This window comes from Coniosporium apollinis (assembly GCF_000281105.1).
Source record: "Coniosporium apollinis CBS 100218 chromosome Unknown supercont1.1, whole genome shotgun sequence".
Taxonomy (NCBI): Eukaryota; Fungi; Ascomycota; class Dothideomycetes; genus Coniosporium; species Coniosporium apollinis.
The window spans coordinates 580,679-603,592 of NW_006913263.1; the positions used below are offsets into that span (position 1 = coordinate 580,679).

The 22,914-nt window shown below is 55.4% G+C and overlaps 11 protein-coding genes across 11 annotated transcripts; 5 read left to right on the forward strand and 6 right to left on the reverse strand.

Moving 5' to 3' along the window:
- Nucleotides 1–160: 160 nt before the first annotated feature.
- W97_00200 (uncharacterized protein) lies at nt 161–1,542 on the reverse strand (the record flags this gene model as incomplete). The annotated part of the gene is made up of 4 exons (XM_007778117.1): nt 161–254; nt 352–731; nt 781–1,100; nt 1,149–1,542. The coding sequence occupies 4 exons, from the start codon at nt 1,540–1,542 to the stop codon at nt 161–163; spliced, it is 1,188 nt and encodes a 395-aa protein (XP_007776307.1).
- Nucleotides 1,543–4,472: 2,930 nt separating this feature from the next.
- W97_00201 (uncharacterized protein) lies at nt 4,473–5,513 on the forward strand (the record flags this gene model as incomplete). Its single annotated transcript, XM_007778118.1, has 1 exon — nt 4,473–5,513. The coding sequence occupies one exon, from the start codon at nt 4,473–4,475 to the stop codon at nt 5,511–5,513; it is 1,041 nt and encodes a 346-aa protein (XP_007776308.1).
- Nucleotides 5,514–5,835: 322 nt separating this feature from the next.
- W97_00202 (uncharacterized protein) lies at nt 5,836–7,141 on the reverse strand (the record flags this gene model as incomplete). Its single annotated transcript, XM_007778119.1, has 3 exons — nt 5,836–6,675; nt 6,754–6,912; nt 7,064–7,141. 3 exons carry the CDS (start codon nt 7,139–7,141, stop codon nt 5,836–5,838), a joined length of 1,077 nt encoding a protein of 358 aa, XP_007776309.1.
- A 406-nt stretch (nt 7,142–7,547) lies between these two features.
- On the reverse strand, nt 7,548–9,670 carry W97_00203 (uncharacterized protein; the record flags this gene model as incomplete). The annotated part of the gene is made up of 2 exons (XM_007778120.1): nt 7,548–7,902; nt 7,968–9,670. 2 exons carry the CDS (start codon nt 9,668–9,670, stop codon nt 7,548–7,550), a joined length of 2,058 nt encoding a protein of 685 aa, XP_007776310.1.
- Nucleotides 9,671–9,945: 275 nt separating this feature from the next.
- W97_00204 (uncharacterized protein) lies at nt 9,946–10,605 on the forward strand (the record flags this gene model as incomplete). Its single annotated transcript, XM_007778121.1, has 3 exons — nt 9,946–10,270; nt 10,329–10,429; nt 10,480–10,605. 3 exons carry the CDS (start codon nt 9,946–9,948, stop codon nt 10,603–10,605), a joined length of 552 nt encoding a protein of 183 aa, XP_007776311.1.
- Nucleotides 10,606–11,086: 481 nt separating this feature from the next.
- On the reverse strand, nt 11,087–12,017 carry W97_00205 (Ras-like protein Rab-6A; the record flags this gene model as incomplete). The annotated part of the gene is made up of 6 exons (XM_007778122.1): nt 11,087–11,145; nt 11,215–11,487; nt 11,553–11,682; nt 11,745–11,833; nt 11,900–11,925; nt 11,977–12,017. 6 exons carry the CDS (start codon nt 12,015–12,017, stop codon nt 11,087–11,089), a joined length of 618 nt encoding a protein of 205 aa, XP_007776312.1.
- Nucleotides 12,018–12,359: 342 nt separating this feature from the next.
- Nucleotides 12,360–13,779, forward strand: W97_00206 (uncharacterized protein; the record flags this gene model as incomplete). The annotated part of the gene is made up of 3 exons (XM_007778123.1): nt 12,360–12,493; nt 12,554–13,507; nt 13,563–13,779. The coding sequence occupies 3 exons, from the start codon at nt 12,360–12,362 to the stop codon at nt 13,777–13,779; spliced, it is 1,305 nt and encodes a 434-aa protein (XP_007776313.1).
- Nucleotides 13,780–14,076: 297 nt separating this feature from the next.
- W97_00207 (uncharacterized protein) lies at nt 14,077–15,468 on the reverse strand (the record flags this gene model as incomplete). The annotated part of the gene is made up of 1 exon (XM_007778124.1): nt 14,077–15,468. One exon carries the CDS (start codon nt 15,466–15,468, stop codon nt 14,077–14,079), a length of 1,392 nt encoding a protein of 463 aa, XP_007776314.1.
- A 932-nt stretch (nt 15,469–16,400) lies between these two features.
- On the reverse strand, nt 16,401–17,483 carry W97_00208 (uncharacterized protein; the record flags this gene model as incomplete). Its single annotated transcript, XM_007778125.1, has 1 exon — nt 16,401–17,483. One exon carries the CDS (start codon nt 17,481–17,483, stop codon nt 16,401–16,403), a length of 1,083 nt encoding a protein of 360 aa, XP_007776315.1.
- A 1,584-nt stretch (nt 17,484–19,067) lies between these two features.
- W97_00209 (UDP-glucose 4-epimerase) lies at nt 19,068–20,511 on the forward strand (the record flags this gene model as incomplete). The annotated part of the gene is made up of 4 exons (XM_007778126.1): nt 19,068–19,096; nt 19,263–19,497; nt 19,596–20,052; nt 20,108–20,511. The coding sequence occupies 4 exons, from the start codon at nt 19,068–19,070 to the stop codon at nt 20,509–20,511; spliced, it is 1,125 nt and encodes a 374-aa protein (XP_007776316.1).
- A 413-nt stretch (nt 20,512–20,924) lies between these two features.
- On the forward strand, nt 20,925–21,823 carry W97_00210 (uncharacterized protein; the record flags this gene model as incomplete). Its single annotated transcript, XM_007778127.1, has 3 exons — nt 20,925–21,012; nt 21,064–21,381; nt 21,441–21,823. The coding sequence occupies 3 exons, from the start codon at nt 20,925–20,927 to the stop codon at nt 21,821–21,823; spliced, it is 789 nt and encodes a 262-aa protein (XP_007776317.1).
- Nucleotides 21,824–22,914: the final 1,091 nt, after the last annotated feature.

Here is a 22,914-nt window from a genome sequence, read left to right on the forward strand (position 1 = left end):
AAACAGACTTGCCCAAGCGTGTGCTTACGTGATCCCTCATCCGTATTCCATGTATCCAATAAACTCCGTTTATGACCGAACACTTCCAAATCCGACCAAACGCGTTCAAAACATGTCCTTACGCCAGATGGACAGAGCGCACCTCAGAAGACAGATTGAGTCACGGGTGGTTGGCTGGCGGCTTTTGGCCGAGGACTTTGGTCTCGTCGAGTGGTTCGACGATCCTGACGCCGTCCTTGCTCTTCTCCATCTTTCTGGTGAAGTCAGAATCTTGCTGTGGAGGTGGTCCTGAAAGCCCGCTCGAGAGCCGCACTGACAGCCGGAAGTTGAAAGCAGAGATATGCAGCTTACACCTCCATTAAGCGCTCCTTCGGGTCTGGCTTCTTCTCCGCAGGTTTGTCGGCAGGCTTATTACCAGGCTTCTCGGCCGGCTTCTCTCCGTTTTGCCGTTCTGCCTGCTGGTCCTTCGCCTGCTGGTCCTTCGCCACGTACTCCTTCTTGGCCATGTCCCTGATGTTAGACTTGTCCTTGTCCCACTGGTCGCTGGGGTTTTCGAACTGATCCGTAATTTTCCGGAGCTGTTCATTCTTCGCTTTCTCTTCAGCCTCCTTCTTCAGCCGCTCTCGTTCCATTTCTTCCATGTGTCTGATGTCGTCCACACTAGGTTCGTACAGATGCCAGATTGTATAGTGTGGCAGGCCGACCACTGAGAACTTCATGCGTTTCGCCATCTGCACTGGTGTCAGCTGTTGTTCAAGCACGGAAATGTAACTAGCTTACCTTTCCGAAGCCTTCGGTTTCCGCGTGCTTCTCGAAGCTAAAAGCCGGGAAATGGACGCCAGATCGGAAGACCTTCGCTTTGGCTAAGATGCTGACACCACCAACGCCGTCAATCTCCATCTCCATGTCCGGGTCCCCGTACGGGTCTCTAAGGTAGGCAAGATGCGGGCGCCATGTAGCATACTCCGCATAGCCCTCCACAATGACGGCGTCTTCATCCAGGGTATCCGCAAGGGCTAGAGCGGTTTCCGACTCTTGCCATGAATTGAGATCGTACGGTTGCTCTCCACCGAGCCAGTCTGGTAAGGGCCGCCACACGTCTGAAGCAATTTAGCTTAGAACCCAACAAATGAAAGAAGTTAGCTTACTCGGCACTATAACGTCTTTATTGTGTCGCATCAAGTCTTCAAGGATCGTAAAAGGTGCTGTTTCGACGTCCACATCTCTCCAGTACACCCAACTGTGCGTTGGCCGAAGCGCTGCGCTGAGCAGCCAATTTCGCGCCTGAGCCATCGACTTTCTCCGGCTTGCCTGGGCCGCAAAGCCGTGTCTGCTCTCCACGTCCTGATTGACCTTCTGACCGAAGTCCTTCTCCATGATCGAGATCTCTCCGAAATGTTGCTTGGGCTCGACGTTGTCCTGCAGCTCCTGCAGGAGGTCTGATAGCAGCTGCAGCGTATTGTCTTTTGAATCGCCCACAAGGAAAGCGAGGTCTATGAGATTATGCGGGTATGTAAGGTTGCGGAGGTGGGAGAAGAACATCGGCAGATGCGGCGCGGCATCTCGCAATGGCGCACAAAGGAGAATTCGCTCTTCTCTTTCCCAGCCACGCGCTGTCCCCTGTACATTGTTGAGGTCGTAGTATCGGACCGTTTCGAGTTGGAAGTCTTCGGCGGAGGAGAGTAAGCCCAGGGAAAGGGCAGGTATTATGCCGGATCGTATTGAAGGGAAGAAGAATAGTACAGCGAAGAAGATAACCGCTCCCAGCAGTCCCAGTCGTATGAGCAGCTGTCGTCTTCTTCTTAGTGCGGGCTGTGATCGAGGCTGGAATCTGTTCGAGCCGAGATTTAAGTCAGTAACTGTTTCTAGCGAGCGATTGACCGAACAGTATAGCTAGCGAAAGGCGTACTTGTGCGGTTGAATTGAGAACGTCCCGCTGCCACCCAAAGGATAGGCCGCATGTCCATTCGAAAAGCCATGCCTGTGCATCTTCCCCTTGGGCGACGATGCATGTATGGGCAGCATTCAAGGGACTGTCGGAGAGAAACGCTGCGCAGCGGAGACTCCTGAGACGAACCCCCAAAGCCCCCGCTCTCCGTCTACTTCGCCAGGTCGAGGAAGGGAGGTAGGTGAATTCGCTGCGGGTGTTCAGGTGGGCAGCGGTCGTCCAGCGGTCGTCCAGCGAAGAGAGGGGGCCGTCAATGGCCGCTGGGTGCTTTGTCGGGTTGATGGTTGGTTTCGGAGTTTTTGGTGATGCTCTGGGAGAGGCGTCGTCTTTCGTCGTGTCCAAGTCCGAAAACGGCCTAGGCGCTTACCGGTACCGCTGTTGCAGATTGATGTCGATCAAAGCCACAGCGGCAGGATTCTGCGAGTGTGTTCGGAGTGTCGCAGATCTTCAGAAAGCTTACAAAGTCACTGTCGGTCGAGTACTCGGAGGCATCAAGACGAAGCTGAGTACATCGCAAGGCCACCACGGAAGAGGCTGTCAAGATACGAATGGGCCAATTTTAGACTTTGCCGATGCAGCTCAGCTCCCCTCCCCTCACGCTCAGAACCTGCGCGAAACGATAACGTGACGGGCAGTCACAATATTCTGCAAGCCACAACGGGTTGAGCTCCGCGTGTGGTACGACGGCAACCCTTACTTGTGCACAGTATAAGTCCAGGGCCGCTATTGCCCTTGGTTCTCTAGCGAGATGGCTTGTGTAACTACCTAGCTACCTGATACAACAGCTGCCGATTTGAACGAGCGCTTGTCCACCATTCAAATAGACGACAGATGGGATGCCAGCAATGTTAACAGTTCATCACATCTACGTAGCGGAATCAAATCACCATCAGAGGTCCACGTGTTGCGTTGAGAGATCGTGATTCACGCCAGTTTCAGCTTCCGGTGTGCAGGAAACCAGGCATGCAATGCATACCCCAGCCGCTGCGGAAGATCAATAGAAGATGCGCACTTGCAACCCCTGTTCTTTCATCAGCATTTGCGAAGAGCTGAGAGACATGAGAGTCAAGAAGGATGACGTGCTCAGAAAAGCCGGTTTACTCATGCCTTCCGCCGGCCGCAGAGACGCCCGGTCCAAGACGGACAGGACGACTCTACGGCTCGGAAATCAGCATTACGAGCTATCCACCATCTGCGCGAGCGCAGACGGCTTCAAGCTACAACTCCACAACCTATCATCCCAGCCGAGACTGGTCCGGTGCGGGAGGGTGACTCGGCGGGTGAGGCTTCGTTGAATGGATAGACTGTTGTCATCTTTACACAAGTGGCACGCAGATAAAGGATTAGGTCTTACCTTGATGATCAACCAACGCTCGAAGAGGATGTGGGTGCACGATTGCTCGGTCTATAGGGCGACAGTTAGCAATCAAGCTACCTCGCCACGGGTCGAAAGGATTGATCAAAACAAGAGAACGGCTGGGTATCAGAGATTGGTAAGATGGTATGAAGTTTCTTCACTATTGTTCAGTAGCAGAACTGAAAAAAATACGCTCATCATGAAAGCCAGGTTGAATATGCTGTGGAAAGAGTTACTGACCTGACTTGGGGATTCTCAGCATCACATCTCGTACAACGGATGTAGAAGCGACGGATCGTTATGTCGCAGTGCTTTTCGTCGGAGATTGCTCTGCAGGCGTTGAACTTGCGGCCTCTAAGATGTCTTTGCTGTATGACATGCGCTTTATGCTGAACGAGGACATGTGAGCAAAGGCACGTCTTCCATACATGTGAGAGAGATGATAGAGGACGGAGAGAGTCAGATGGTAGTGCATGTTGTTCGAGGCTCACGGAGGAATCTCCTGAACTGTTGTGATAGGTTTTCTTCCTAAGATGAAACGTATTGGGAATGGGATGAGAGAAATGAAACGTACCATAGCTCTTCTTCAAAGCCGTGTCGAAGCTGCAGACCAAAAGATTACCCCATACCCAAAGGACAGCTCGAGACAATCGACACGATTAGCTTGTTGGAGTAAACTGTTGCATCCTGAATTGTGGATCGCCAGCCTGAGCCTCAGTTAAGGGCCTTCAGCGAAACTAGCAGCTCAGAGTCGTCAAGCTTACACAGCATCGTCCGCCTCTTGCTTGTCTTCTGCGCCCTCGACCCCACGCAAAGGTCAATGTCGTCCTCGATTGCTGCGCTCCCGGGTTGGTAAGACCGCAGGGCTCATGTCTTTGATCAGACGCAACCCATCACGAGTCCACGGCCGGCCAGCCGCCTTCGATACCCTCATGGCATGTCTGCTTCAAGAGACGGCCACATTGCTTCCACCAGGAAGGGCGTGGTGAGCGGAGGAGACGCGGTTGATGTTGGAGAACGAAGAAAGCTGTGCGGCAAGAAAAATCAAAGCCGAGCTCTGGCGCGCCAAGCCTCCAGTCCGCGCACCGACCCCAGACGTCAACTCCAAAAGTTCAAACGCCGACACACACGGCCGCAAACGACCATGCCTCCAGCCCATGAACGACAATGACAGACCGACGACGCATCAACCCCCCACCAGGCGGCACCCACCCCCCCATATTCGCCTCCACCCTCTCCACCCCCTCCGCCCTCCGCCCTCAGCGTCCCACACGCACGCGCCAACCCTCCGAGCTCCGCAAAATCTTCCTCCAAACCTCGCTCGTGCCCTCCGCCTCTGGGTCCGCGTATCTGGAGCTCTCGCCCTCCTCTCCGCCCTCTGCACCTCCATCGTCGGCCGCCTACAACCCCTCGGCCCTCAAACTCACCTGCACCATCCACGGCCCACACCCCCTCCCGCGCTCCGCGCCCTACACGCCACACCTGCACCTCAGCACGACGCTCAAGTTCGCACCTTTCGCGACCCGCCAGCGCCGGGGGTATATCAGGGACGCGGCGGAGCGCGACCTTGCCGCGCACCTTGAGACCGCGCTTAGGGGCGTGGTGATTGGGGAGCGCTGGCCGAAGAGCGGGGTCGATGTTGTGGTGACGGTGCTGGAGGGGGAGGAGGATGGGTGGTGGGGTGATGATGTTGGGGGTGGGGAAGGAGCAGGAGGTGGGGGAAAGGGGATTGGGGGTGGGTGGGGCCTCATGAGTGTACTGGCGGGTGCGATTACGTGCGCGAGTGCGGCGATGGCGGATGCGGGGATTGATTGCGTGGATTTGGTGGCGGGGGGTGTTGCTGGGGTTGTGGTGGAGGCGGGAAGGACTACGAAGGGCAAGGGGAAGAGTGGGGAAGCAGGGCTGGGAACGGTGGTGCTGGATCCGTGCCCGGCGGAGCATGAGGAGGTCAGGGCAGCGGCCGTGGTGGGGTATCTGGCTGGAAGGGACGAGATCACGGAACTGTGGGTCAAGGGCGATGTTGGAGCGGATGCGGAGATATTGATCGAGAAGGCTGTCGAGGCAGCCGTTTCGAGTAGGACGGTGCTCGTTGAAGCGGTGAGGGAGGCTGCGCAGGCCAAATTCATACAGCCTGCGGAGAATGGGGCGGCAGTTGGCAGCAAGAAAGGAGCAGGGTCCGCGACCGCTGACGTGGTGATGTCTGGATGAGTTGATGGGGTAATTTCCGGGTTTTTCTTCACAATGCATAGCGGTGGCGTTGCGGGTATGAGAAAAGCCCGATCATTTTTTGTGTACCTAAATCCGAGAATCCGAGAATGCAAGATCCAGGAATTTGAGAATCCGACAACGCCCAGTAGCCCATCCCTATATCCGCGTGACCGATCCACACGGAGAATTGAAGTATCCAGACGTGCCGAGAGAACCGCGGATGGCGGTAACGCGCGAACGCACGTAATCGAGCCAAGCACCGCCCCAAGAGACACCCACTATGCCAATCGCAGAATGCTCATGAGGAAATTCCAGCTTGGGCCTAGACATACTCCTCCTGAAAGCCACCAGAGTAGTAGGAGGTATCATACTCGCCCGTCGCATCGTAGTCACCCGTCTCGGCATCGTAGAAGACCTCCTCTCCATCCACGTAGTTGATGAACGACATGGGCTGGCGACGAGCCGGCGGGAAGAACGCAGTCGAGTCGCCCAGCCCCACCATATCTCCGTAAGAGGTCGCGGGAAGTTCATACTGGGTCGCTGGAGGTCCATATCCAGTCGCTGGAGGTTCGTGCTCAGTTGCTGGAGATTCGTACTCGGTCGTTTCACGCTTGACCACAGTCTCTTGGATCACCGGCTCTCGAGTCGCTGCCGTGTCGCCCACAGTCGCGTCCGTCATCATGGTCTTCTGCTTCTTCTTGGACGGAGTCGCCATCATGTCGCTGTCGCCCTTCCACTCAGACGCATCGCTGTCGGCGCCGGAATCTGAGGCGTAGTCGTACTTGGGCTTGGCGGAGCTGCTCCTGTCGCGCAAGACACGGGTCGCAGACGGGGGACTGGATGCCATGAGGGTGTCCTTGGTGTCCTCTCCTCCACTGTCGTTCTTGATGGTGACATCGTCTTCAGCGTCCGACTCCTGGATGCGCTTGCGCTTCGAGTTTGGGGTCTTGGTGGTCTTCGCATTCTTTACTGGAGTCCTCATGACTTTCACTGGGGTCTTGGTGGTCTTTGTAGGGGTCTTCTTGACCGGTGTCGACGGCGCAGATCTAGCTGGACTGGGGTTTCCTTGATCATCCCCGGCCTTCTTGCGAAGTCTCATGTAGCGAAGGCTGGCTGCATTCTGGGTGATGCCAAGAGCAGCGCCGACCTTGGCGAAATCGATCTTGGACGGCGTTAGTGAAGTATCAAGGCACGTGATCGCTGGCCGCAGCAGGGACTGCCAGAGATGGAGCCTACATACCTTGCCGACGTCCGAATTGGCGATGCACAGTTTGAGGAAACCATAATGCTCGTTCTTGACGGGCTTGCCATCACCCACTGCTTTGCGCAAACGCATGAACCGGAGGCTCGAAGCATTCCCAGTGATGCCCAAAGCCTCTCCGACTGCCTGATGATCGATCTGAGCGGAGTGCGCGGTTAGCCTCAAGATCGGACCACACCAGGCCAAGTGAACTTGGATGAAACACGCTCAGACCGAACAGATCTTGGCTAGCGCATAGACTCTTGGGAAGTATCGGAGGTTCATTGATACCGATTGTAAGCTATCGTACCTTCTTGTAGCCAGACTCCTTGAGGCACAGCCAGAGGAACTCTGCGGCCTGGTTGTCTGCAGGAGCGGTGGTAGACATGTTGAGGTTTGACGTGATGTGCTTTTGATTGCGTCCGGCAGCTGTCGAGTAATAAGGTTGGCGGATCTGAAGGGCGTAGACAGCGAACGAATGTGCAACAAAGCTTACGAAGTGTACTGAAATGAATCAAGTTGAGTTGACTGAGGGTGGATAAGGTTGAAGTGGAAGCGAAAGCTGGAATGAATAGGGCCGATGGTGCGAAGTTCGCTGGTGACACTGGGTGAAGTAGCTGTGGCCTGTTGCTGTAGGCAACTGGAAGTCTTGGCGTGCATGAAATTTGGTGATGTGACTGATCACTTTGACGCAAGACGCAACACTGAGATGTTCTAGAAGAGAAACGACAGAGGCTTGTGTAACGGGGTATCACCAGAAGTATGGACGTTATGTCTGCTTAGAAACCAATGCATCAAGCTACCCCCAACCCAACTGTGTCATTCACGCCTCCATCGCTTCGCTCCTCCACTGCTCTGCCAATGAGGTCTTTGAAATCCAACCCCACTTCCGCAAGCATCCTCCCATGCTCTCTGGCTCGTTCGAGACACTCAGCTCTCTTCGGACTCCCTTCAGGTAAGCTACTTAGTTGCCGCTCCAAGATCACGTTAAAGTCGTCCACGTGCTCCTTCGCCCACTTGACGCAAGCAGACATCATAGGCGCAGGAAAGCAGGCTCCATAGACCTTTACCGTGTTTTGGATGATGGTGAAGTAGATAAAGGAGATTTCGTAGATGTAGTCGTGAAGATTGCCTTCAAAAATGCATTGCCTGCAATCACGTGTTAAAGGCCAGCGTGTCTGGGACGCAAGAAGGGGCGGCTTCTGTTGACTTACCTGCATCGCTGCTCGATGGCACTGCTTCGGGCATCTAGGTAAACCTCCCTGGCGCGGTCCTCGAATCCAAGCCGTGACAACCAGCTGACGTTCCTTTGGGTGGACGTTTTCCAAGCATGACTGTCCGCCAGTTCCTTGGATATCAGTCCAGCTAATCTCGTGGCCTTTTCGTTGACCTTGGACGTCAATGTGTTATATACAGCTGCGTTGCCTCTGTTACCTTTCGCCATACGCTTGAGCTTTTCCGTCCTGGCGACGGCGTCTTCGAAATGATGCAGCGCGATATCGATGTCCAGATCATCAAACTGGCTCTCAACCCATTGGAGGCTTTGCTGCTTTCCATCAACCTCGACAAACACGCTCGCTGGACGTTGCGACGTGCTGTCCGATTGATCCTCGAGCGAGTTGAGACCATTCAGCACACCCAGTTTTCTTGTTGCAAACTGCCCTCCAAGCTCCTGGGTACGTCGCCTCTCGTCTGTCTCGGCCTCCTGGCTTCTGCGCAAGTCTTCCACCGTCTTCCGAAACGTCGTCACTAGAGCAGCCCTGTCACTACTTGCTGCGGAGCCAACCGCTGCAAACGTGAAAGACTCCGAGCCAACTCTGATGTTGACAGCATCACCGGCACGCTGTCTTTCGCCGTTACGATCGCGCCCCTCTGATGCTCCTCTTGCGGTGGAGAGATCTGCCAACTTTACGTCCTGCAGCGGCCAGCAGCGTTCTGCGGTCAGCTGTACATCTTGCTTCTGCTCATTGTCTCTCATGTTGGGCGAAGAGACATCCGCACGCTTCTTCACCGAGGCAACCAGCAGGTGATCGTTGAGCAGAATGAGATGCACCCTTTGCCTCGGTTTCCACGTCGCGGCATTCAGCTCCACCCAGCGAGAGGACTCATACACAACGTGTCGTCCAGGTATTGCAGGTAGGTACTTCTGACTTCCCTCGACCCTTCTCCAGAGTTGCTGCAGATGTGTGCTCCACATGGCTTCCAGATTCGCGACGGAGCTCCTGTTCGCGCGCTTCCTCGCATCTACCGTATCGGTCGGCGTGTCTGCCACTGCAGACGTCGTCTGCCCCAGCGTGCCCGTGAGCTCCGACATCCACGTCCTCAGCGTGCGCATCTCGCCCCGCAACTTCTCCGCCTCCTTGCTAATCTTGATGAACTGCGTGCGGTTCTGGTAGACGTTCGCCTGGAGGTCCGTCGATGTCCTGTTTTTCAATTTGCGCAGCTCATCCTGGTAGTTGCGGATGTCCTGCTCGTCCGCATCGGCAAGCAGCGACGCGACATACTGCTCAGGCTGTAGATTCGGGTCTCTGAGTGCTTGCGCGTCGACTTTGATGCGCTGCCCGCCTGATGCTGCTGGCCGGCCATCGCGCGACGTGGGCGGTGTCTGGAACTGGCCTGGTACAGAAGGTATGGAGGGGATTGGAGGCGCGCCCGCTGTGAAGTCTATTTGCTGCGTGAACCGGGTCGAGTATCGTCTCTGGACCAGATCGGAAGTTTTGCCCCCCTTCGGTGTCCGTTCGCGCGGTACGTCAAGTCTTGAGCTGCTTTCACTGGGTCGTGAGCGCTCTTCTGGTATGGATGGCGCGGAGATGCCAGTGGGTAACGGGGCGCTAATCAGCTGTGGTGCGCTGATTTTTGGGCGGACGGATTTCTTCTTGCGGAGGGAAATGCCCTTGCTTTGCTCCTTCTCTTCCATGTTTGGCGGCGTATTTACAATGGCTTGAGGCGTGTGTTGTGCAAGATAGTCGTGAGGTATCGCCGAGACACCGAAGGCTTGGAAGCTTGAGCACGACCGTTTCTTTCGAACACGTGATGTTCTTCCGATGAGCTTCCACCCAAGGTCCCAGAAATTTACGCCAGCATCAATCGCGGCAGCAAACAGCATCAGCCCGTCGTTGATCGTCTCTTCTTGGAGCTCTTCTTCTTCGCCCGTTGTATTCCTGCCCCAGCTTCCCATTCCAGCCCGCCACAATGTCCTCGCAATCCTCCCAAACACGGCCAACGACCATCATCGCCGCCTCCGTGGCCGTCGCCGTGACCGGCTTCCTCGCATACGCCATCTACTTTGACCACCGCCGGCGCACTGATATCGAGTTCCGGAAAGCCCTGAAGCGCGAGTCCAAGAAGTCGCAGCGTGCCGCGAAGGAGGAGGCGGAGGCACAGGGCGCGCAGCAGAAGAAGGCTATCAGAGCGGCTGTGGACAAGGCGAATGAGGAGGGCTTCCCTAGGGATCCCGATGAGGTGGAGGGATACTTCATGCAGGAGGTTGCGCGGGGAGAGACATTGTGCCAGGATGGTATTTATGCTCCGCCTGGAACAAGCTGCGGCCAAATGCTGACGGAGGACCGCTCCAGGATCCGATCCTATTGAGGCCGCTCTGTGCTTTTACCGAGCCCTGAAGGTGTACCCCCAGCCTAAGGAGCTCATCAACATCTACGACAAGACGGTGCCCAAGGTATGTCTGGCTTTCGCGTTACTCGACTCGCCCTTGCTGACCTCTCCCAGCCCATCCTCGATATCCTCGCCGAGATGATTGCCGTCGACACAAGCATCCCCGTCCGAGCAAGTTCCGTCAGGGCCGGTTCCGACAGAGGCTCTGACAGCGGCTCCGGCCTCGCTGTCGATGAGTAGGCTCTACGACGATGCCATCTTCGTCACTCCACGTGACCGTATCACAATCACATCTCTTGTACACCGCTGTAAATATATATCAGTCCGCCGGAGTTCGGATTTTACGTGCTCTTACGGATGTGTTCGCATAGATGGAGCATCACTGGTCGATCACCTTCGAGAGGCTGGTTTTGGACTATGGTAGGAAAGCGGTCGGGGCAGCATCCGCGGACTATGTCGAACTTCTTGGCTGTATTGTCTACTTCAATCGAAACTTCAGCAACCATGAGCTTCACAATGTTTACAATCTCTAGTCTTGAATATGCGCTACTGTCCGCTACCATGCACGCCTCCGGTATAACCCAGCCTAGCTTAACCCTACCAGGACGCCATGCTTGCCAAAGCCGCCAACGCAAAGCCGCGCGCATGCGAACTAACCGAAGCCACTGCCCAAGAAGCCTATACAAGAATTATTCAAATCAAGCACACTCCACCGTCCCACTCAGCAAGCACACCCCTGGTTCTCCGCCTGCGGCGTCGGATTAATATTCACATCGATCACTGCCCCACCGTCAGCCACATCCTCTGCACACACACACACATCGCCTTGAAATCCCCAACCCAACTTACTCTGACTCTCCCCCCTACTTCCCTCCCCCTCCATCCCCGGCAACGCCTGCGCTATCCGCTTGAACAGCGTCTTGACGTTATGTCCCACTTTTGCGCTCGTCTCGATGAACATGAGGTTGTGCTTCTTGGCCTCCTCCTCGCCCTGCGCGGTCGTGACTTCGCGCTTGTCGTTCAGGTCGGTCTTGTTGCCGACTAGCACGATGATGACGTCGACGCCGCGCTCGCCGCGCACGTCGTCGACCCATTTGCGCGTGTTTTCGAACGTCTTGCGGTCTGTGTGAGGGGGGGGAGGTGTTAGCTGGGGTTGGGGTTGGTGGCAGCGGCGGGAAAGGACAGACTTGTGATATCATACACGACGACCGCGACGCTCGAGTCGCGGATGTAGCTCGGTATCAGGCTCCGGAACCGCTCCTGGCCCGCCGTGTCCCACAGCTGTAACCGCACGGTGCGGTCCTCGAGGTACATGGTCTTTTCCGGCCAGGCGCAGACTTAGCCATGGGGTGTCAGGACGTGGGTTGGGAAGGGCGCACCTTGGACAGGAAGTCTATACCGATTGTCGCTTGGTAGGTGTTGTCGAAAGAGTCGTACATGAAGCGCGTGATCAGGGAGGTTTTGCCGACTTAGGGGAGGGGGAGCGTCAGTAGGGTACTCCGGGGTTGGGATTGAGGGTGCGAGGGAAGTGTACCGCTCTGTTCGCCGAGAAAGACGAGCCTGGGAGCAATTGTCAGTGTGCGTGGTTGGTGCCTGAAGGGGAGTAAATACTTGAACTTCTTCAGCGGGTTCGAGTACCCTGATTGCGCCATTGCTGCGGATGTGGTAGAGAGGTTATGACAGCGGCGGCGATACGATCGGTAGCAGTCAGGAGAGAAGAAGAGCAGAGTAGGCGTTGATGTCGTCTTTACAATGCATGCTCACTCAAATTGCTCATCAGGAGTTTCGAGCACCGCCGCTCGCCGCTACGCATCCGCATCCGCATGCAGGCCGCCCCTGCTCCTTGGCATGGGGTGCGTCGGCCCGAGCGCTGCTATCGATTGTAAAAATTCCACTTCAGACCTCAGGATTTGTGGGAAAGCTCTAATAGGTAGAGCAAGTGACATTATTCACACCTCACCAGCGCCGTTGACAGCTCAAAAAGCCAGGCCAGGATGTCGACCGCAATCGAAGCACCGCGCCAGCCTAAGCAGCCCTCCCGCAAAGGCAAGAAGGCGTGGCGCAAAAACGTCGACATTACCGAAATCCAGCAAGGCCTTGAGACCGTCCAAGACGAAGTGATTAAAGGGTAAAGCAGCCTCGACTCCTACTGTCTTCCCCTCACGCAGAGATCTAACACCGCATTCAGCGGCGTCATCGCCGAAAAACCCTCCACCTCCCTCTTCATCCACGACACCGCCGGCTCTGCCACGATTCAAAAATCCGTTCTCAAGACCCACAAGCCCCTCAAAGCCGACGAGATCCTCGCTGCCCGCTCCGCCATCCCGGCCGTCGACTCGCGCAAGCGTCCCGCGTCCCGCACCACGGATGGCATCGTCCCGTCGAGTAAGAAGCTGAAGAGCGGAGGGGTGTCGCACCAGGAGCTCGAGCGCCTCAAGCGGGTCGCTTACGGTGGCGCCGCTGCCTCCAGCGACGTTGTGCAGGCGTCGGAGAGCGCGAGTCATGATCCGTGGGCGGTGGAGGAACGGGTACCGGATGCGCGATTCTCATTCTTGGAAGCGAAGAAAGCGATTCGGGAGCCCCCGACGTTGAAGCACGCGCCGGTATCGCTGGCCGCGAGCGGCAAGCCTGTTCCAGCCGTGCGGAAGCCAGAGGCGGGGCGGAGTTACAACCCGTTGTTTGAGGACTACGCCGCGCTGATCTCTCGCGAGGGCGAGAAGGAAGTCGAGGCGGAGAAGAAGCGACTGGCGGAGGCGCGGGAGGAGGCCGAGAGGTTGGAGCGGGCTGTTGCAGCGGAGGAGAGGGAGCATGAGAGTGCGTGGGAGAGCGAGTGGGAGAGCGAGTGGGAGGGGTTTCAGAGTGAGGCGGAGGAGGCGGAGAAGCTGAAGATGAAGAGGCCGGAGAGGAAGACGCAGGCGGAGAGGAACAAGATTAAGAGGAGGAAAGAGGCGGAGAGGCTGGCGGTGCATGAGGCGGGGATGAAGGCGAAGGAGCAGCAGCAGAGGCGGATACGGGAGTTGGCGAAGGAAGTGGAGGCGAAGGAGAGGGCTAGGAAGCAGACGCAAGCACTTGTTGTTGCTGGAGATGAGGTCTCTTCGGATGAAGAAGAGGTTCTAAGACGGAGGCAGTTTGGGAAGGTCCCGTACGTTTACACTTTGTGTCTCCGTTACGTTGACCCTGGCTAACATCACTCGCAGTGTTCCACAGGCACCCCTTGAGGTCGTCCTTGAGGACGAGCTCCAGGATTCTCTGCGGCTGTTAAAGCCAGAAGGAAATCTACTCAAGGACCGGTACCGAAGCATGCTACTGAGAGGCAGGGTCGAGACAAGGCGACGTATCACCCAGGCTAAGAAACGGAAGACCACTGTCACAGAGAAATGGTCGTACAAGGACTGGAAGCTGCCAACGAGATAGTTGTGTCAAAAATCTCAGCGTGGCTTCACAAAAAAAGAGCGTATATAGTAGCAAGGTGATTCTTTTGTAGTCTTTCTATGGTCTCTAGCCTGAGTGGACTTCCAACATCAGATCAGAAGTGCCTCAGCTTGTTGATACGTTTATCTTGAGCCTCCATATCCCTCTTCCTCCATACAGCCTCTGTCCCTTACAAAGGTTCAGGATCTGCTTCATACCCACCTCTCTCGAGCTGCTCGAGGACTGTGACGCGTACCAGCTTGCAGGTTGATGCTCGTTCAGTACGTAGGCGGTCTCATCTCACCGAACCGTAGCCCCCTTCAGACTCTTGACGGTACACACGCCCTTACTCGTCCTCAGCTTCGCCACCCCCGTCTTCTTCTCCGCCCCCTCACCCGCCAACTGCGGCACGGCATCGACCTCAAACCCCACCTCCAGTCCCTCCGTCGTCGTAAATCCCGGCTGGCACGTCTCCCAAATCTTCTTCTTCGGATTCAGCACCGGCTCCGGTTCGCCCTCCCACCCCTCAAAGAAGACCCTCTCCCCCGCCTCCGCGCCCTCCGGCGGATTTACCAGCTCAACCGGCCCGCCATGGCTGTCCTCCCCTTCAGCAACGCGTGGAGAGGCAGCGAGTACCATCGCGCATGACTTGATGCCCCGCATCGTGACGGGCTTGAGGTTGCACACCGTCACGACTTTCCGGCTCTGCATCTCCTCGAGGGGTATCAGGCCGTTGAGGCCGGAGCAGACGGTCCGCACGACTTGGCCCTCGTACTCGCTCGTATTCTCGGTGCCGGGCGCGTCGCCGCATGCGATGGTGCTGACGTATAGGCTGTCGGCATTGGGGTGGTTGATTGCTTTCAGGATGTGGCCGACGCGCAGGTCGATTAGGCTTGGGGAGAGCGGCTTCTCGGGCGCGGCGGCCTTTTGGGGTTTAGGCTGCTTGGGCTTCTTTTCTTTCTTCTGTGAAGACTCGCCGGCGCTGGGCTGGCCGATCGGGACGGAGGGGGAGGCGGCGACGGCGGCGCCGACTTTGTCGCCGAGGTCTTTGGGAGTGTCGGGAGTTTTGTCTTTCTTACTTTTGCGGCTGGAGTCGGTGGGCGGTGTCCGCGAGCCGGTGAGGGTGGTGGGGGTTGCGCCGGAGGAGACGGCGCTGGCGGCTGCGGCTTCTTTCTCTTTCTTCTTGCGCTCTTTCTCTGCTTTGGCGTCGATGGGCTTGATGGTGAACTTGACGTCGTTGGGGTCGATAGCTACTTTCTCGCTATCTGGGAGCTTGAGGCCGAATACGGGTGCGTCCTGGACGAAGTCGACGAAGCGCACGATGTGGTGGTAGCCTTGCTCGCCTGTGCGCTCTTCGGTTGACCATTTTGATACCACAGGCGCGAGATGTTGATAGAGTGCTAGGTCTGCGATTGAGGGCTTGCTGCCGAGCACAGTGGTGCGGCTCGAGAGGTGTGTGTTCAGTGACGAGAGCCTTTCAGCGGTCTTCGCTTGGTCCTCGCTGGGGGAGCCGATGTGCGAGGCGGTAATGAGCCATTGGCTGATTTCGCTCTTTTCGGCGTCGCTGTAGTGGGCGTCGGGGAAGAGGGCACTCGAGGCCTTGACGGGGTCGCTGTCGGAGGAGACTTCGGACGAGAGAGAGGTTTTCTGGAGAAGAGAGGCTAGCGATTCGTCGATTGATGGCGTCGCCATGGTGCGCTTAAATATATGTGTAGGTGGTTTGTGGTGTTTGTATGGTCCCTGCTGACGCACAGTAAAGGCCTCTCCAGCAGTCGAAACACTTTTGGAGCAAAATCTGAAAGGGCTGGGAGATTTTGCTTTGGTGATGAAGGACAGGCGCGGTATGGATCTTAGAATGGTCATTGGTTTGTCGTTTGACTCAAACCCCCAAAAATCCTCAGCCAATGTCACAGCTTATCGATAAGGAGCAGAATTCCATTCCAGTCACAAATTCTGAGATTGATAAAAGCTGATGCCCATATACAAATCCAGCGCTGGGCGACTGCCTGGTATTGGTGCTGGAGCTAGTACATGTCAGAAGCTCCTTGTATAGCCATGTGGTGTGATGGCATCGACACAACGACGTAGAGGCGTCCACGAGGTAGAAGGCTTGATAGCATCCATGCCCCTTCTTCTGACCGAGATAAAAGTCACTATATCGGAGATCAAGCGGTTGACGAAGTCATGATCCCAGGCTGGGACTGAGAACGGAAAGAACCGGGTCACGGTTGCGGAGATGTATCGATGGGATGGATGGTGGCATGCATAGCTGGATAGGGACATTCTGGTGGTTCTCCAAGGCTTCGAAGGTGGAGAGCAGTGTCATTGATTGACGGGGATCTAGAGTCAGGGGGATGATGTGAGAAGAAGTCATTGTCACACCTCGGCAGAACTTATAGGCTCCTGCGGCAAGGTTCGACATTGTATGAAACTGGGAGTTATCGAGACCTGGCTTGACTAGTAGATAGGATAAAGTAAGACATGACTGAGTTACGGAAGAGAGTCGCGGGCAGCGGTATGTAGCAGTCTGTAGACATGATGCATTACTGTGCTTATAGAAACGAAGCACCAACTACGGAAGGGTATCAACACGCAAGATCCAACCGCCCAGCGGCCTCACCACTTCACCCCCAACGCTGTAATGCCGCTGACCCGTGCATGCTAATGCGGTAAATACAGGTCCAACCCTGACCCCAGTTGCTCTTGATGCGGATGACGGCCTTCCGAATTGGCACGCCAAACTCCTCCATGTCGATCGTGGGGAAGTCTTGGACATGGTAGGAATTGCTGGTAGAATACGTCCCACCACCGATGCAGGCATACCCAGGTGCCGGCGCGTCGCTGCTACATCCCTCTGGGATCATCTTGAAAAGTAACTTCTCTCGCAACTCCTTGTCGGGTACCTCAACCCACACCTCAAAGTCCTTCGGCGCGGAAGTGATGTCAAGGGCACCAGCCTTCGGGACATGCTCGATGGTGACGGATGACGGGAAAATTGGCTTCGGGATAAGAACTGCCAACTGCGCTTGGCCCTGGCGGGATCTGGCGGCGCACCAGCAATCTCCTGCCTCAGTCCATGGTTCCAGGGCAGCGATAGCGGGGCGCGGCTTTGGTACCCAGACGATGGGAAGCGAGGTCCAGAAGTATTGACCCCAACTGAGGGACTTAACTTGCGTCGGAGAGGTGAGATGAGGATCAACGACAGCGCCGAGTGCAGCGGAGAAGAAGTTGACACGCTTCATAGGGTTGACAATGTGCTCGGACTGGCGTCTTGCGTCGTGGAACCAGTTGGATTGCCGGTAAACATCATCCTTGACCCGTTCATGCGATTCTTTAAGATTGCGCTGTTCGATCTGCAGCCACTGAATTGCCCGGTCGTGTTTGGATACAGCCTCATGAATCGATTGAGTGTGGAGCGGCAGTCTGGTACTGGCGTCGAAGACGGTATGAGTTGCGCCTTTAGTGAAGGCGTTGAACGGATTCGGGATGTTTTCCTTGACAGTGGAACCCATATACTTGACGTTGGTGCCCAAGTCGCGAGTGACCGCGTTGGGAAGTCTGATGCCGGTGAAGAAACAGATCAAGAAAAGAATCAGGGCGAAGAGCCCAAGTATCTCCGGGTCGGATCGACGCCACAAGCGGGGCTGGCCGCCGGCGAAGTAACGCCTGAGGAAGGCATTGCGTGCAATGTGCCATGGGTTGGGCATGCGAGTGGGAGCAGGCCTGGTTTGTGAGATTGGCCGCCGCGGAGGATCGGTGAGGCGGTAATGCTGGAAGCTGGAGCCATGGGAGTCATAAGCGGACCTGCGGCCAGTATGGATGCTTGAGTCAAGTCGATCTCCAACTCCGGCGCCTGCTTCATGAGTTAGACCGAAGGATTTGGAAATATCCTGTGAAGTGGTAAGGTCTCCACCGTCCAGGAAATCCGTACCTGCGCTGGGGGGAGGGGGGCTGCCAAGCTCGCTGGCTTCCGGTGAGACGCTGACGCGTTCTTCGTGAAAGGTGGAAAGGAAGCCGGTGGTGGATCCGCGAACTTGAAGGGTCTTAGCTAGAGTCACTTTGCCTTGCGCGCCATATGCGCTGGACTGCGTGGTGGGGAGAGCTGGTAGCGCACCAGATTCGGGTCTTCTAGTCCTGCGAGAGGCCGTGCCAACGTTCGACGCTGCATAGGTAGAAGCTACCGGCGTAGTGCCACGCGAGGTGGCGATGCGAGTGGAACGACGCGGAGTTGCCGACATCTCTGACTGCGGTGCGTGTCAGCATGCAGTTCGTGACTATCTGTCCATGAAGAATGCACTAACAGTGGGTACACCTGTGCCTCCTTGACGCCAGGAACGTGAAATTTCGGACAGGGGATTGAAAGACATGTGCGATTATGTAGAGATGAAGATGAATCGAAAAGAGTGCAAAATCTGCAGTGAGAAGAGAGAGTTGAAGGATCGAACAAGGTGTGCAAGAGTAAGAGCTGCTCATATAGAAAGTTCTGAAGGGCACTGGCCATGAATAGAGCCATTGTTGCTATTGTGCGGTGTTTGACTTCAGTTAAATGGGAAGTGAAGTAGGTTTGAAAAAGGCTCACCTGGCAATGAGAATAGCTTCCAGCTTTCTTGTCACCCACTCAGCTCCAACCTTCTCCAACAATCCTTATCCTCCCGATTGTCTCCGGTCTCCTACTTGCTATTGCTGCGAAGGGATCCTGGGCCTCAATGGATGAATGGATCGGATCCTGCCTGGTGTCCTGAATTCCGTGACAGTCCAAAAGTGTGAGCAGCGCTTCACTGGGGAGATGGCAGCATCAGCTGGATCCAGAATCCTCAGTTCTCTTGCACAGAAGTGTCCAGATGCATGTTCTGAGCTAAGCGACCAGCAATTCCTACTTCACTGGCAGACTTTGCTTCCCACCGACCGCGTACTCGTCAAGTCACGTTAGATAGAGGCGTGTTGTTTTCACTCGAAGAATGCGCTCACTTTGCCGAAGCTTCCCCGAAGACTACTTTCGCGTGCGCACGGGTCGCTGCGGCTCGTTTGGGACGTGAGTCTCCTGGTGTGCCATTTTTGGCTCAGCCGCCGGAACATGCCGCTTGCTGGGATCTCCATGACACCCGTGGACGGGACGGATGAGCAACCTTGCATGGTGGGATTCGTGAGTAAGAGCCTTGCAAAGCGGACATTCGTAAAGGTACGAGTACGAATACCACGACATCCCGAGAATTTGCCCGCAGCTTCCATATATTCTACCGTGGTCGGTGCCTGTGAACTGTGCACTTTGACTAGCAATTGCAATTGCAAACATGACGGTTGGCTCTGTTCTTGTTACCGGGTGAGTGACAGTTCTTCGGCCTTCAGCCTCGTTGCGGGCGGCGGCAGGGCGTTGTGAGCTGAGGCCAGGGTAACGCACGGCGCCGAGCTGCAGCACATTGGCATTGAATCCCCGATGTCTCTCGGCTTTGGACGGGCTGTTAGATTGCAGGCTCTAACATAGTCAGTGGAACCGGCTACATTGGCTCTTTCACCGCCCTTGCTCTGCTAGAGGCCGATTACAAGGTCGTCATCGTTGACAGCCTGTATAACTCCTCAGACGAAGTTATCAACCGAATTGAGTTGATCTGCGGGAAGAGGCCTGACTTTTACAATGTCGACATCACCAACAAGGAGGCACTCGACAAGGTCTTCGATGAGCACCCGGATATTGACAACGTCATTCATTTTGCAGCCCTGAAGGTATGGATTCTAATCTCATTGAGCATGACCGTGTCAACAGCTTCCCTGTTCGTTTGCTAGTCAGTCTAGATCTCGCTGGTTCTAACCGTCAACGACAGGCTGTTGGAGAGTCGGGAGAGATTCCACTTGAATATTACCGCGTCAACGTTGGCGGCACCATCAATCTCCTCCGCTCAATGGATGAGCATAATGTGACCAACATCGTCTTCTCATCATCAGCGACCGTGTACGGAGATGCCACACGCTTCCCCGACATGATCCCCATTCCTGAGCATTGCCCAATTGGCCCGACCAACACCTATGGGCACACAAAGGCAACAGTGGAGCAGATGATCACTGACTTCATTACGGCCAAGCGCAACTTGGCTAAGAAGGCGGGGAACGACGCTGAAGCAGAGAAGTGGAACGGCGCGCTGCTGCGATACTTCAATCCAGCAGGGGCACATCCGAGTGGTATCATGGGCGAGGATCCTGCCGGAGTACCTTATAATCTGCTACCACTCCTTGCGCAAGTCGCTGTCGGCAAGCGCGAGAAGCTGTTGGTCTTCGGTGACGGTAAGATACTTATTGCACTCCAGCGCTGGGACTTCACGCTGACTCTGGCGTCAAGACTACAACTCGAAAGACGGCACAGCCATCCGCGACTACATCCACGTCGTGGACTTAGCAAGAGGCCACCTTTTCGCGCTGAACTATCTCCGAGATCATCACCCAGGACTGAAAGCCTGGAACCTTGGCACTGGCAGGGGCTCGACAGTCTACGACATGATCAAGGCCTTCGGCGTTGCCGTGGGTCGAGATCTCCCCTACCAGGTTGCGCCTCGAAGGCAGGGTGATGTTCTGAATCTGACTGCCAACCCCTCGCTTGCGAACAAGGAGCTCGGCTGGAAGACAGAGTTCACGCTGGAAAATGCTTGCAAAGATCTTTGGAGGTGGACCGAGAATAACCCTGAAGGTTACCGACAGCAGCCGCCTCAGGAGTTCTTGGATAACTTGAAGGCTCAAAGGAAGTAATCTTGGGGGAAATCCTATTTAGAGTGCTTTATGGAGAGACGACTTGGTGGCATCGGATTCATGAACGAGGGGCAGTCGTTACGCATGCATAGCTTAGGTTGCTGGACACGAATAGACCAATTTTGACTTTCCATCACATGGATGTCTTCAGACTTTCTCCTACGGATCAGTATTGTTCCTTGAGCAGGAAGACATGTCGCTACCTTATCACACAATTCACAGACCGCTGCAGGTGGTAACCACTGGTACGGTAATCTAGGCGCGGACGATCTGACGCGTTGCGTGTTCGCGGCTCGTGTTCGGTCAAACGTCATCCGATGGTGGTCTGCACTCATGTGCGGTCGATTGTACCTTCACCTCCACAACATATATTACCGGGCAAAAGTCATAGTCTTGAATAACTGCTAGTCATCATGGCAGATACAGAGCAAGTGAGAGCAGACCCTCACGGTCAGGGCGGCGATGCGTCAACGAGAGGCAAAAAGAAGTTCATACCACTAGGTGGGTATCCTCAGCGTAAACTCATGGCAGAACTCTGATGTCCGTTGATAGAGAACAATCCCGAGGTTATGTCCTCGCTCGTCCACAAACTTGGCCTTTCAGAGAAGCTCGCCTTCCACGACGTCTTCAGCATAGACGACCCAGATCTCCTCGCTTTCGTACCTCGCCCGGCACACGCGCTACTGCTTATCTTCCCCGTCAGCGATACGTACGAGAAGTTCCGGATTGAAGAGGATTCAGACAAGCCCCAGTACGATGGTTCTGGACCGGAAGAGGAGGTAGTATGGTACAAGCAGACGATTGGGAATGCTTGCGGCCTGATCGGGCTTTTGCATGGTGTCTCTAATGGCGAAGCGCGATCACACATTGGTTTGTCTATGTGCACAAGCCGAACTATTTGCAGTGCGGAAACGCTGACAGTCTGGCAGAACCAAACACCAACCTCTCCAAACTCTTAGCAGACGCAATACCCCTTAAACCAGCGGCCCGCGCCGAGCTGCTATACGAATCGCAGGCTCTTGAGAGCGCACATCAATCCGCCGCCAGCGGTGGGCAGACGGCTGCACCGGCCGCCGAGGACCCAATCGACCTGCACTACGTCTGCTTCGTCAAGAGCGAAAACGGCCACCTGTGGGAGATGGACGGGAGACGCAAAGGCCCAATCAATCGAGGTTCGCTCGACGCGGATGAAGATGTGTTGAGCGACAAAGCGCTTGATCTTGGTGTCCGCAGCTTTCTGAAGCGGGAAGCGGAAGCGGGCGGTGGTGATTTAAGGTTCAGTCTCATTGTTCTGGGACCCGCCTTGGACTGATTCGGTCAAGACTGCATTCCGGGTTGATCCAATGTTAGAATGGTTCTAGGCCCGTGGACGCTTCAGCATCCGATACGTGATTCTAGGTCACATCTACGTGGGGCGCTTAGAATCAGCAAAGAAGCCGCTTTAAAAGGCCATTCATGTAAGATGCATGTTCCTCCAAGGGGTGTGGACGGCAAACACCGTCTCGGAGAAGCGGCATGGACATCAGTCACATAGCCCGCGTGCTATTCGATCCATGCAGCGCATGAGGCATCATCGTTCGCAATTCGAAGTCATCCTTTCCCGCCTCTCAGTGCGGTCAGCGTTTTATCGTCGCTGTTCTTGATCTGGCTTGTCAGAAGCGGGGGTTTGTTTTAAGGTTAGCTCCATTCCAATGGTAGAGCTTTGTCAATCAGATCTCTATCCATGCAAAGACCAACGAAGCACATATTGACTCACAGCACGAGAACTGAATTTGTAACATGATCGCTTACGTTACATTGATGAAAGTCGAGGATTCGGCCAAGATAGGCGTTTGTCTTTGTTCGCGAGCGTTCTTTGATTACAAAAGCTGGCTACGTTTTTCTGAGTGTTATTTTGCGCGCATCACGCGCAAATCTTGACAGGCGCGATTGGCAGCCACGATCGTACGATACCCCAAACACCTATGTTGTTCTTCTCGTCAGTCGTGGTTCGCGCAATGGATGCGGCAGCGTTGCTTTGTCTTTCACGAGCTCCTACCGCAACCGACACTGCTGCCAACACAATGGCCTGCACGTGTGTAACGTGTTTGAACACCACAAAGATCGCAGACAGCGATTACCGCGCAAGCACGAATTTAGTTGGATCTGTCGTCCCTCTCTCTCAGTCGGCAATGTGTGCGCATTGCTTAGCCACCAGCAGAACCAAGGTTTTGGTGATTCAGGTCGAACGCCAAATATTTCGATTTTGACTACGCATACCGGATGGTGAAGTACCTCGGACGAGTTTAGGCTGTGTAGTGGTACGATTCTGAGGTTGGGCTCGGTCAAGCGGTGGACGGTCCTGCCTCTTTTGGTCTTCGATATGCCTGTCGTAGTAGAAAGCGTGCCCGAGCACTATTCTAT